The sequence below is a fragment of the Haemorhous mexicanus genome, chromosome 7 (assembly GCF_027477595.1).
Source record: "Haemorhous mexicanus isolate bHaeMex1 chromosome 7, bHaeMex1.pri, whole genome shotgun sequence".
In the NCBI taxonomy this organism is placed as follows: domain Eukaryota; kingdom Metazoa; phylum Chordata; class Aves; order Passeriformes; family Fringillidae; genus Haemorhous; species Haemorhous mexicanus.
Genome location: NC_082347.1, coordinates 39,531,780 through 39,545,889, shown reverse-complemented (window position 1 = coordinate 39,545,889; position 14,110 = coordinate 39,531,780). Strand labels below are relative to the sequence as shown.

At 46.8% G+C, this 14,110-nt stretch overlaps 1 protein-coding gene across 4 annotated transcripts in view; it reads left to right on the top strand.

The window, feature by feature from the left end:
• CTBP2 (C-terminal binding protein 2) overlaps positions 1-14,110 on the top strand; it is a 132,238-nt gene that overhangs the window by 87,280 nt on the left and 30,848 nt on the right. Inside the window, exons 1-2 of one of the 4 annotated variants that reach the window (XM_059852191.1) lie at positions 5,576-6,727; positions 6,761-7,259. The exons of 2 other annotated variants lie outside the window; for them this stretch is intronic. In XM_059852191.1, the coding sequence (XP_059708174.1) occupies positions 5,576-6,727; positions 6,761-7,259 (1,651 nt within the window). Of the gene's footprint in view, positions 1-5,575; positions 7,260-14,110 lie in introns of those variants that run through there. One more of the 4 variants, XM_059852190.1, reaches the window with a different exon arrangement.

The window sequence follows — 14,110 nt, the reverse complement described above, 5'->3', positions numbered from 1 at the left end:
TCAAAATGCAGAGTTCCATGAGGCAATGATTGTTTAATAACCGGCTGATCTTCAGAGTGTTTTGTTGTACGGCACCGAGTTGGTGTTTGGGAGCGTTTTGTTGGAGTTACAAAGCATCGATGCTTTTGGTTTGGAAATTGGTAAAAGCATGTGGCAGGGCTTCAAGCTCTGAGTGCTTTCAGATGCTGTGCTGCTCCTTTGATTATTGAAAATGATTCCAGCACAATCCTGCTAATTTTCTCTTTGTGCTCCCTTAATTTCAGGAGACTGTTAAAAAGTCCATCTAGGCAGAGTGCTTATTGCCACTGTGAGGGAGATTTTGCAGAGCCAAATTTTAGCAAATGGAGTAGTTTCAAAGGATTTGGAACATTTTCTTGCTGCTTTTCCTCTCCCATTTTTCTTTTTAATTTTGTTTCTTTTCAATTGGTGTGCATGCCTATGTGTGTGTGCATTACTCATACTGCATCCCATTCCTTTTCCTCTCTGTAGCATCCATGGTACACCGCAGTATAGAGTAGCTCATTTCTGCTTCCCTGGCATCCTGCAAGCTGAACATGGGAGGAGGATGTTCAGGAGAGGCTTCCTGAGCTTTGGGGGTCATTAGGCACAATCACACACAGTCCTTGAAAGCCCAGGCAGGGAGAGCAGGAGCATTTATCCTCCCAGTGGCTTTGTACCTTGTCACCTGAAAACATATGACAAACACTGATTAATCTTAACACCATCCGAGTGTGAGAGGTGTATATTATTATATCCCTCTTGATGGAAGGGGAATCAGCAAGTAAGAAATTAAGCAATTTACTCTCTGACAGTGGCAGAGCAAGGTATAAAGGCTGGGTGTCCAGATACCTGCTCTCTCCATTAACAAGAGATGTATTTGTTCTCCAGAGGATTTTTCCCTACCAGGGGTAGGATTCCTTTGCCTTTGAAAGAGAAATAGCCTTTCCCAGACTGCTGCATCTTACAGTTTTTGCCAGAAATTACATTTGGCATGCTGTTTCTGTTCCACTCTCTCCCAGAAGAAAATAACTGGGGAGAAAACATCAACATCTTAATCTACATTAAAAATATTTTTTCCCTAATATAAGCAGGATTTAAATTTGTAACTGAAAGATATTTTACAATAGTAAGAAGCAAAACTGATCTCAATCTGTATTATTTTGCTGCACGGAATAATTTTTCCAGCAATGTGCTTTCAGAATAGGTAATGAAATGTTTTATATCAATATGAATGAAATTTTGCAGCCAATATCTCCTGAGTCAGTGCTAGGGATTCCAAAAAATGTTGTTTACACAGTTGTGTTGCAGATTTAGCATGCTGATTTCCTACCCTGGGTTTTAGGTGTAAAACACTTTCCCCATGGGAAGAGAACAGCACTTTGTAGCAGTGCTTGTTTCACATCCACCCCAAGAGGGTTCCAGGCTCAGATTTCCTGCTGTTGGATTTGAATGCAGTGTCTCAACAATTGGCCCACCTTTCTTCTGCTCTGTCATCACCTTATTTTCAGAGCAGACTTCTGTGGTCATTGTATTGTAACCAAATATTGTGGCCAAATTGTATTGTAACCAAATATTTGTGACCATGTATGAGATCAATGCTAAACTGAAAATCAGGGTATTATTGAAAACACTGCATTTTTCACGTGGTCTGAAATACCAGCACATTTAATCTCTTGATCAGCTTTTTTTTTTTTTTTCTTCTGTGTGTGGTTTTTTTTTTCCCCTTTCCCAAAATACCTTTAGAATTAAAAGATAAAGGGAGAATAAATTTTCTGCCTGTTCCACAGTCCTTGTCTCCCCCTCATGTTGAGGATGTAGGTGCTGGTGCCTCCTGCACTCCCGAGAAACACAATTGGATCAGTTACATCAGGTTGAGCCCCAGGGCCTCTGTATCTTCTCCTGGCCATCCTGTTTGGGTCTGGATGCAGAAATAGGAACAGAATAATTTAATAGAATTTTGCAGAACCACACAATGGTTTGGGTTGGAAGGGACCTTAAAGCTCATTTAGGTCCACCGTCTGCCATGGGCAGGGACACCTTCCACTATCCCAGGCTACTCCAAACCCTGTCCAACCTGGCCTTGGACACTTCCAGGGATCCATGGTCAGCTACAGCCTCTCTGGGAAACCTGTGCCAGGGTCTTGCCATTCTTGCAGGGAAGAATTCCTTACCAGTGCCCCATCTAACCCTGCCCTCTGGCAGTGGGAAGCCATTCCCCCATGTCCTATCAGTCCATGCCCTTCTAAAAAAATCCCTCTCCAGCTCTCCTGGAGGACCTCTTCAGGTACTGAAAGGCTGTGATAAGATGATCCCAAAGCTTCTCCAGGGTGAACATGCCCAATTCCCTCAGCATTTCCCCATAGCAGAGGTGCTTCAGCCCTCCAATCATCTTTGTGGCCTCCTCTGGGCTTGCTCCAACAGCTCCATGTGCTGCTTCTGTTTCAGTCCCCAGAGCTGGACACAGCTCTGCAGGTGGGGTCCCACCAGAGGAGTAGAGGGGGACAGTCACCTCACTTGCTCTGCTGCCCATGCTGCTTGAATTTGCACGGGGGCTGCTTTTAAGACTGCAAAAAACAGAAAAAGAGAAGACCCTTCCTACCTATCCATAAATATTTCATTCTGATAATTTCTTATTCATTCTTTGGTTCACTGAGGGTGTAACATTTCCTTTGCTGCCCTGGTGGCACAGGAGGCAGCCCAGCTCCATAGCTCCTGGCCAAGTTTTTCCCACTGGATGCAGCTCTTGGTCAACAAAAACTGGGGCCAGCAGAGCCCTCCAAAGAGGACATCTGGCCCTTGGCTGCAGGGAAATGTGCAAATCCTGCAGCCCCTAGTCCTGCAGGCATTTGCCTCTGCTTGGCTTGGAGCACAGGAATGATCTGTTTGTTCCATTGAGGTCAGCACTTAGGGGATGAACCATCCATATGCATGAGTGTTCCATGGCAGGTCCCCAGTTAGGCTTTCCTGGCCCCTGTGAAGAGCTGGAAGATGAGCACATGTCTTGCCCAAGACTGTGAGGGCAGGCTGATGCCAGGGTGGTTTCCAGAGCCCAGATGTGCTCCTGTACGTGGGATGGAGGGGGTTTGGAGGTGGCTTTCGTGTGCTGCTGTCACCCATGTGTGCTCTGGGCAGGGCATGGCCACCAGTCACAGATGTGTTGGTTTGGGTGAGGTTTCTATTGTTAAAGCCCTTCTTTTTTTCAGAGGTAGTGAATGCTTCAAGCTCCCTTCTGGCTTCCCTTGCAGTTGTTGAAAATCAGCATTTTTGAAATTTCATTTCTCTATGGCATGGTTTTTTCCATTGTCAGCCAGGGCTTAACATGGTGACTGTTTGCTGGTAATTTCTTTGGACAATGGTGCAAGATGCCCTTGATCTATAGACCAGGATTTTATTCTTTTGTCATATACATTTTTGGTAGATTTCTTCTGCTGCTTCGAAACAAATGGCACCAATCTCTCTCTATCCAGTTGGGAATACATTTTATTCTTTAGCAAAATGTTGTTGTAATAAAATGTTTTTGTTGGTTAAAATACTCTCTGCTTTATTTGTAAGCCACAAATGTGTCTTCCCATCTTGACTCTCACAAAAGAAGAAATTTTCCAGTGTGTCTGAAGTTTGTTAGTTAATTCAGTATAATGCCAATCAGATACTCTCTGAGAATTGCATAAATAATATTTTAGGCCCCATCTTTTGCATGTCTGTGTAATATCCAGCATAATTTTCAAGATCGTGATTCTTGAGGATGGAATTGGAGGAGAGAATGTTTGAAGAGGATTTGTAATATTTACTGCAATAAAGAAATTTAGGGATTACCCAAAGATCCTGTCAGTATTTGGGTCAGAAATATAGCCCAGAGGTATTAGTATGATAGGCAAGTTTAAGCATTAGACTGTATTAGTGATTTAGCTATCATAATAGCACAATAGTCCATCATGTGATGGCTTGTGCACGAAACATTTATTGTGGATTAGCCGGGAAAAATGCTCAAGCTGTCTTGCAAACAGGCCAGGGAAGGTGACTGTTCCTCCTTTCAGTGGGTCTGTCCTGGAAGGGGATGTATTGGAGGGGAAGAAATCTGTTGTTAAAGCAGAGAAAAGCAAAATTGTTCCCATCTGAGTTTTTAATTCAGAAAATAAAATGTTGCCTCTGTAGCGGTGGTCAGCAAAATTAGGAGCAGTTGAGCTATTCCTTCTTTGAAAAGGAATATTTGAGCATGAGCAGCCTGTGATAATCTGGGTTAGGTGTTTTGGGGAGCCATTTTAATATCTCCTTTGAAAACAATGACTCTATATGGAAATTTTTATTACATTCCCACATAAAAATTTTCTGTGCTGTGATTCCATCTAAATCCCTTTGCCTACTCCAAGTGTAAAAAAAGCTTAATCCACATGAATGTTGAAATACTGCTCAGTACAAATTGAGTTTTGTGTGATGTTTCTGAGTGTTTTACTATTTCACAAACATGTACTTTTTCCAAAGGAAGCTGGAGATAATGGGCAAAATTCTACTATTCCTTTTTGCTTTGTTAGGCCAGGCTTTAGATCCTTTTATCCTCCCCTCCTTCTCCATGACCTGTGCTAGGGTTTTAAAATTATACAGTCCAGATTACACCTCCACAATTTTCTGCCCTGGGATGATGAAAGGATTTGCATATTATGGTAATATTATAAAAAAATCTTTTTGGAGCCTAGTTAGTGTGGCTAATTTGAAACTAAAAAAAAAAAAAGTAATTTGCAACACAAATTTTAATATTCATAAAGTGCTAAAGAGATACCTAACTAATTTCTGACCATTCTTGTATTCCCAAGTATCTTGCACTGGCCTTTTTTAGGCCTGTCTGCTGGCTCCCATTTAATTTGTCCTTAGCTGTGTGCAGTGGCTTAGCATTTCATCAGGTTGGATTAAGATTGAGCTGACACTGAAGCTTTCTTTTTTATTTCAACGTGCGCCTGTGTGGGGATGAGCGGATCCGCGCACGTTCCGTGATCCCGCTGCCCATCCCCGCTGGGTGCTGGGACAGCCTCCCCCAGCACGTCAGGGGGAGACAACCAAAACAGAGGAAACACATGCTAAAAAAAACCAACATAAAAACAAACAAGCAAAAAAAAAAAAAAAAATCATCATTCCCTGGGGGAAAAATTGCATTGAGGTTGCTGGCTGGGTCACTGCGTGAGATTTCATCGGGCTAAAATGATGTCACATGGAGCGAGGGCTTTAGTGGTTTTATTTAGCTCCTAATCCCCACACACTGCTCGGCCAGTTGTCCATGTGCTCGCGCCGTCCCCAGCGGCACAGGATAAAGCATCTGGGCTGAGCACGGCTGCTCTCCTGCGCGGCTGCAGCGCACGGCCAGGGGCAGCCCCTCCGCCGGCCGCCGCATGCTCTGCCTGCTAAGGTTACCGAGGATTAATAATTCAGGCCGCACTCGGAAAGGCAAAACCGCCGGCCATTGGTTTCTGAAGTCCCGGGAGGGCTCCGGCGCAGCACGGCCCGGTTTGGATGCGTGCCGGAGAAGCGCTGAGAAGGAAGGCGCCTCCTCTTCTCCGTGTCAGCGGGAGCAAGCGGCCTCGTGGTGATGCCCATCCCCAGCAAGCACCCCAACATCGGCCGCTCGCAGAGCTGGGACGCTGCCGGCTGGTATGAGGGGAACTGGGAGAGCGAGAACGCCTTTGAGTACCAGAGGCCGCCGGGCCGGAGGAGCTCCCTGACCTATGGCGGTGAGGGCGGCTGGTACGAGCCACCGCGGGCAAATGATATCATCTTGCAGGGCGGTGCGGAGCTGAAGCAAGAGGCGTACCCGTACCAGGATGCCACCTTCGCACCAGGGCCCCTGAGGAAGGGCTCTGTCCCCGACTTCGCCTACTGTGACCGGCCGGCGCCCATGGCGGGCCGGGGCTCTCTGCCGCCCCAGGATTACTACAGCGACCCGTCGCTGTCGGCGAGGTCACCCAAGGACCCCCGCTGCTACCGCGACCACGTGGCGGGCAGGCCGCTGGCGAGCTATGGGGCGCCTGGCAGCCGACTGTCCTGGGACCAGAGCGCCGTGCGCCCACCTGCCCCACCGGATGCCGCCCGCCTCTACAGAGACCCCAAGTTGGCCCTGGATGGGCAGCGGATGCGTGGCAGAGATGTGTCCCCAGCGTGGTATGGCACGGAGCCCCCCGGCCCGCGGTACGCGGCAGAGCCACCCGCCTTCCCCAGCAGGCCCGGCTACAGTGATGGGGCAGAGCGGGCTCCTGAGGCGGCAGCGGCGGCCAGGCAATCTGTCCCCACCTGCCTGGTGGTGGATCCCACCACCAGCACCAGCAGCAGCTACGGGCCAGGCAGGGAGAGCACTGGCGCCAAGGGTCCCTACGACAGCTATGAGGCGGCGGTGGCGACGCCTTCCCACCCACCAGTGCCGCCCACCTTCCCTGGGCCGGAGGGCAAGAGGAGCTTTGACCCCGAGTTTGTGGCGCTGCTGCGTGCGGAGGGCGTCTCTGAGAGCACCTTTGCTGCCCTGCTGCAGCAGGGCTTCGACTCCCCGAACCTGCTGGCCATGATGGAGGAGAACGACATCAAGTCGGTGGCACCCAACCTGGGGCAGGCCCGCGTGCTGTCCCGCATCGCCCACAACTACAAGGCAGAGATGCAGCTGCAGAGACAGGAGCGCAGGAGCGGGGCACTGCGCCCCAGGACCCGCTCCAACAGCTTCAGCCACCGCAGCGAGCTCCCAGCAGAATACGGGGTGCCCACCGTGGATGGCCCTGGCACTTCGCAGCACCCGCCACCATTGCAGCCACTGTCCCCGAGAGGTGTAGAGATTCACCGCCGGCCATCCAGCGCCCCGACCCAGCACTTGCTGGAGACCACCACCTACCCAGCCCCCGCAGGGGCTCCTCAGGGGCCACACTTCCTCCCCGGTTCAGGATACAACACCCCCCTGCCTTGCAGCACACACCCACGTCCTGCCTCTGCCTACTCCGCTCCGGTCGGTGTGCCCATGACGGCGGCCAACCCGCACGCCAGCCCCAAGACAGCGTACCCCACCACCTACACCGTGCCCATGGAGCTGATGAAGAGGGAGCGGACAGCGGTGGCGTCACCGGCACCCAGCCCCCACAGCAGCCCCCAGCTCCTCCGCCGGCCAGGGACAGCAGGGGACAGCAGCCTGGCACCCACTGGACCAGCCTTCCCTGCCCAGCTCTCCCCATACCCGAAGCTCAGCAGGCGCACGGGGCCCCCCGTCATCGTCTCCACCATGGCGTCGCCTGAACCAAGTAATTACTGAAGGGGCTTAGTCCATATAGTAGTTTAGAACCACCTTGTTGTTGCTTATTTTACCCCTCAAAAAACCCACAGTCACATATCATGGGGGTTCATGCTTAAATATTAGACACTGTCCTACGTAGAAAACGCGGTGAAGGGGATTTCTTTGCAGGGCTGTGCTGGCCATGCAGAGCTAAAGATGCTGATTCTTGCACAGTGGTTAAATTCCAAATATTTTATTTGTTTAGCCAACTTCAGTTAAACATGAGCGGTATCTCAGATAATGCTTCCAGGGCTAATCTTGCCATTCCTGTTGTTTGTCGAGAACAGGAGATTAGACACTGTGCTGGCTGAGCAATTAGGACTACAGGGTTTGCTGCAGATTGACTTTTTACCGCTGTTATCAGGCACAAATGTGTCCCTGTGAGAAAATGGTTAGCATTGTTTTGACTAAATTCATCAGATAGTTAATGGTGTTATTCGAGAATCGACTTACCTTTGGCCATTACCTAAGGCTTTTCTTCTTATTATTAATTTGCTGTTTTATCAAGCATACAAAATAAACCCCTTGATTTCCTTCTCAAGATGCCTGTAAGTGAAGCGATAGAGCTGTTAAAGTAATAGGGCTGTGCTTAAAACTAAAAGCCTGTCATTAAGCACTGGAACAATAAAAATGAATGGTGGCTCCTAGACTTCCCTTCCCTTTCTAGAAACGCTCAGGCTCTCTTGGTTGCTCGGATGAAAAGCTGAACAATCCTAGAAGGATCTGCTCCTCCACTTTGGATATGTGGAACTCAAAGCCTGATAGAAATTAACCCCCAAAATCACCCAGAGAAATACAAGGGAATTCATCAAATCCATTCATTTGTGCCTTGACCTGTTTGAAAAAAATGTGGAAAGACACCCCTTGAAATGTTTTTTGCTGGTAATGACTCTGTGAGCAGGGAGTTTTCTCCCTGGGCAGCCCAGCTGAACTCCCATGCAAACAATTCCCAAACAATTTGCTGTACCAGCACACACACACAAAGCCTTAATAAGAGGGATACCATTTATAGGCATCGAGACAGTGCCAAACTGGTGATGCCATTCCACAGGAATCTAAATAAAGAATGATTTTGTGAGTGGAAATGATAAAGTTGTCAAAATGCAGACACTTGGCACACCCCTTTCCCTGCCATACCATAATTACGCAGCTAGGAAGTAAATGCTGGTCCTTTCACGCTTATGAGTCCTTTATGTAGCTGGTGTAATGTATTGATTTCTAAAAAATGCTTCAATATTAGGCAACATGTTCTGTGTTGACATGGATCAGATGCTAAAGTAGTACATCCAGGCAGTATTTTTAAATAAATGCAGCTAAGAAGACGAACTGGCATAATGTGGGGAACACAAATATGTTCATTTATTTGCGCTGTGTCTGATTGAGCGGTCGATGCCGACGCAGCGACAGCTCTGGGCTGAAGGACCTTCAGAGCACAGGGATTGGGAGCAATCTCCTCCACCATAGGAAACAGATCCCTCCTTCCCTGGTTCTCATTTATCAACTGCAAACCCCATTCTCTAAAAGTCTTGAAATTATCCCTTCTCTTCACCAGAATTACTGGTACACAGCGAGAGGAAGCCAGCAGCATTTCTGTGCTGTTGAGCTCTCTCTTGCTACTCAACCCTCTTTTTTTCTTTTTTTTCTTCTTTTGCCCACGACCATCTCATTTGCATGAGGATGACATTTGTTGCTCCAGTAATTTCATCTGATAATGGCCAGCTTGCAAAGCGGATCTGAAAACATATTCCTTAATTATGTGTTGCCAAGCAACGAGAGGGTTTGGCCATAATCACAGAAAGATTATCTTCTCATTGAAGGCCCTGAAAGGTTTAGCTGAAGTAGGACCTGTAAAATTGTCTTCATTTTTATTTATTTCCCCTTTTTCCTTTCCAAACAGCCTGAGAGGTTTTCTTCCTGTTAAACTATATTTTAAAAGTAGAAGCCAAGGTAAAGCACATGGCACATGGAAAGATTAAAAATGGGGAAGTGTGTGGTGGTTTGTAGTTGTTTGAGCTGTGCTGAGCAGGAGTGTTCACACTTACCCACAAGGGGATAAGCTGAGGTTAGAGATATGTTAAGATGTTTTACAGCTTTGAGTGGATGGCAGAAACTTGACTAAATCCAGGAAAATTGTATTTGCCAGCCAGAATGTGTTTTCAAGAGTGATGAACCTTCTCTTGGCTGTAGCTTCGGCTGTGGATATTCGAGTTAGAAAGTGAAAGCAAATTCAGTATTAAACTCTGTCTCCAAATAGCTGCAAATATTTTCTGTCATTGTAGGCTAATGTCTGCCCAGCCAGCAGAGGGTTGTAAAGTGCATATTACAGCCCAGTCATGTTTTGAAGCTTGTTATGTGGATAAGACCTTAAAACAGACCATTTTGGGCTTTTTAAAAGTCTTGTTGAACTATGCATTGTAGTCTTTCAACAGTGAATTATTCCTAAATACCCCATTTGTCATTTTATGCTGAGTTTGACACTCTGAGTGCATTTTACACTGTTCACTTTGGAGTTTGGACAGAGGGCTTGCAGGAGGGAGGTGTCTTCTCCTGCCTGGTGGTAGAGGCAGGATCCTGGGCAGGGATACAGGCACATGCCATGTGTTTATGGACCTCTTGCTTTGGCATGGTCAGAGAAGGGGAAAGGAGTGATGAGATTTAGTGCTGCAACTACTTTGCTTTTCTTAAAATAATTAGTAATAAGTTAGGTAATTTACCCTCCCTGGAGTTGCAGGGTTGTATGAAAAGGAGGTGGTGAATGAGCACCTTAAGCCCTTTGCTGTGGTGGTAGAGTGACGTCTCCAGAGATGAGCCAGCTTCCCATGCCAGCAACTCCCCTGCCACAGCTCTGGCAAAGCTGCTGCTCTCCATGTCATTGAGATCTTGTCAGGAATAGCTGAGAGGAGTGCTCCTGCAGCCTGGCCATCAGAGGATCACCAGTGGTGAGCAGCAAGAAAGCCCTGCAAGGTCTGAGTGACAGACACGTGTCAGTAGGAGGGCTGAGCCAGGGCGGGTTTGTGGCCAGCCCCGTGCTGAGCTGGGAGGGAGGGCAGGGAAATAAATTAGTCCAGGTCAGCAAAGCTGGTGAGGGCAAACAGTACCTCGTGGTCACTGATCACATTGCTGCAGCTCCACCTTCAGATTTTGCAACTTCAGTTTATGATGTTTGCTAGTATTTTTTATTAGATGACTTCTTTTATTTTAACCCAATGTTTTAGTAGTAAAGCAGTTGGCAGATGAGAAGTCTTGTATTTTCGTAGCTAGCCTGGGCTTCTCCCAAAACAGTGGCCAGTCCAGATTTCTGTTTCTGATGCTGGACTTCTGGAGCTTAAATGAGAAATAGTGATTCATTGCAGATATGCGTCTTGGGTGGTTTATCAAGCTCTCATTTGCACATGAAGATGTGAAAGTGAAATATCACAAAAGGGAAGATGCTTCCCACAGGGATGAGGAGCAGGGCTGTGAAGTCAGGTGGGTATCATCAGGAAACAAGAGCAGAATTACTTGGCTGTAAGATTTGGTTGAAAGCCTGACCTTTTCCTGAGCAGGGAAAGCCTGGCTGAGGGCAGCTGTCCTCCTTGGACAAGTTGTTCTCTCCATTGTGAAGGGGATTCATCCTCTCTTGTATCAGCTTAGAGCCCAGCTAGAAATGCCTTTCACTGTGATTATTTCAGCTCTGCCTGTACTCTTTAACACCTCATTGTGATGCTTCTATTGGTATTTCCCCCCTGTGACAGATAAAAACTGTGTTAATCACACATAGTTGCAGGCTGAAACTCTGCACATGGGCAACCCCCAAAGAGGGAAGGGCATAGGCAGGAGCAAGAGCCTTGATGGTTGTTAAAGGATGGTTAAAGCAGCCCATCAAAGATGATTAAAAGACTGACATTTGCCAATTTTTGTAAGCTATGAATTCTTTCAACCTAATTAATTTAAGCTAAATTGCCACCATTTTCTGTGGGCAAAGTTTAGCAGGACATTTCCTACACAATATCAATTTCCTGTGCATTTGCTGATGTTGATTTATTTTTTGCCCAGTACAGTGGACAGCTCAGAAATCGACTTCAGGTTTTCTTCCTTGTGTTTTCTGTACAAACCTCAGCATGGAATCCATGTAAGGTCTCTCAATTAACAATCCTGACTGAAAGAGCACCAAGGGAAGCTCCGTGCTCTGAATAAATCTGATTTCATTTGCACATTGACCTGACAGACCATAGCATGTCCTTGGAGCCATTCCCAGCTAGTGTGTTAGTCCAGGTAAACCCTGCACTGCCCTCACTAACAAAAACATGGAGCAGTGTTTTTAACTGGGATCATAACTTCCATACAGAAATACAGGTTGAAAGAGGCAGATGGGTCTTTCTCATGTCTGCTGTCCCCGTGGTCACAGCATCAAGACACTAATATGCAAAATGATAAGGGAACTAGCTGGAAAACTCACAGTGAATTTCTGAAAGCCTTTGAAAGGCTCAGAAGGACCCTCACCAACCTCTGCTGAGCACATGAGTGTGTGGATCTTAAAACTGAAGGGACCCCAACTGCCCACCTCAGCAGGGTGAATGGCTAAGGAACAGAATGTGCAGGAGATGTGCTGTTGACCATCTTGATATAATGCTGACTGTCTTGGCCAATCTGCACATACAGTTCATTGGTGGCAGGGAATATGCTTTTAAAATACTTCTTTAAAGGCTGAAATACGCTTTTTATAATGGTTTTATCAAAAGCAATATAAAGTGTCAAACTCATTCCAGTTGCAATTCATTGACTTTAGTGCCATGGCAATAAAAATGAATTTGGCCTGTCGAAGGAGAACGTGTTGTCAGATGCACAAGTGTTGTCATCTTCAATTTACACTTCTCTTTCACCCCGTGTCTCTGGTTCTCCAGCATTGTTAGGACTTTCATATATCCAGATCATTCTCTGACTATATTTGCTGACATTTTTTTAGCCTTCTCATAAGTAGTTTCCATAGCTACAAACTTCATGTTCACAGAGGGGAAAAAAAAAATTAAAGGTTTCTTATTATTATTGTATTAAACATTTTTTATATTTCTTCTCCTTGTCATTCTCATATCATCACACTGCAGCCCAGTTTAATGAAAATGCTGCACAACTGAATTGCCTGTTATTTTTAAAAGCAAAGTAGGTGCTGAGCTGAATCCTTGAAAAGCAGAAGACCAGCATCATTAAGCCACTGATGTAAAATAAATGTTGCAGACGTAGGACTGGTATTAGTAATGTTTACAGATGGCAACTGGCAGGCAAGCTTTTGACTTTTACACCTAAATAAAACCTGAAATAAACAGCATTCTGCTGGCTTTTGGTTAAAAACCCCTAATTTTTAATCTCTTTTGTTTGCTGTTGGTACTGTTTTGTTTAAGACGAGGTGTTGCTTCTGAGAGTGGGATTCACATGGGTTGTGTTTCCAATATTTGGTTCTGCCCCTCTGGTAGGGAGGTACTGGAGCAGCTGTGCCCTGAGGAAGGGTTTGGGCAGAGGTGTTGGCCAGCAGCGCTGGAGCAACTTTGTTCAAGGAAATGGGAGGCTCTGAGTGCCCAATGTTGTGTCCAGGGTCTTGCCTTCTGCACCCTCAATCCAATTAGCTGCTCCAGAGCAGATGGAGCAGATTAGTGCCCAGCTCTCCTTCCTCCGCCCTCTCCCCGGTGCAGGGGGTGTCCGGCCAGCAATCGGCTTAACGTGGGTCATGTGGCACAGCGTGGCACAGCCCCTGCCCTGGCCCTCAGCAGGGAACCCCCTCAGCTCTGGGGCTGCTGCCTCTCATCCCCCAGCCTGCTGACTCCAGTTCTTTGGTAGTTTGGAAGCCCTACCTAAACTCATTTGCCAGGCATAAATTCCTTTTTATTGTCTGCAGCATGGCCACCAGGTGTGTGAGCTGTGCTCCACATTGGGACAGCCACTCCAGCAGTGGGGTTGGGGGTGGAGGATCGTGGTCCTTTCCTGTCTGCAGCATTCCCTCCCGGAATCTCAGCCAAAAAAATCTTGTGTGGCCAAAGGAGATCATGGCCTCTTGCCTCGTCTTGTAAATGAAAGCAGTGTCAGGCAAGGAGAGGCTGGGAGAAGTGACACCATGGGGCTGTTCCTGCAGTTCCCAAAAGCATCACAGTCCCTGAGAAAAGGGTGGTTTAGACTCTGTAATCTGTGACATGAGCAGCTTGTCACAATAAGGAAACCAGCAGGGCTTATCTGCTGGTGGGGATCCTTGGTAAATACTGGTGTGAACAGCCAAGATGGCATTCTCATGGTTTATTTATGTATGGAGATATGTATAGATATTTAAATGGGGAGAAAAAAATCTCAAAAATATAATCAGTGTCTCAGTCATTATCCATTTGGATCAGTGCTTCTTCAGTCTTCATTGTTTGCCAGGAGTGTCTTGTTTTGGTTATCAGGCAATTTATTATTTCCTAGCTTGGCGAGCAAACAGGCAGACAGGACTTTTTTTAGACAGCAAACACAGTGACGAGAAATAATTTAGGATATATTTCCCATCTAAAAAGTCAGAAAAAGAGGATCAGAACGGAGGTGTCATGGAAACATTTGGCATGTATTTTCCAGATGTGAAGGTGGTATCTCCAGGTGGGTTCCCTCCATCCAGGGAGCATCAGGAGGAGGAGGGTGGTGGGATGCAGGAACCTGGCAATACACACCTGACTCCCCTGCTGGTCTTCTTAACCTTAACACGTTTCCTGTGCTTGTGCTAAACACTGCAAATCCCTGAGCTGCCTCCTACACATTCCCTTACTGACCCTATAGATTATCAGCCTTTTCTTAGGATGGCCCAGTCTCTTATTGAATTCTCTC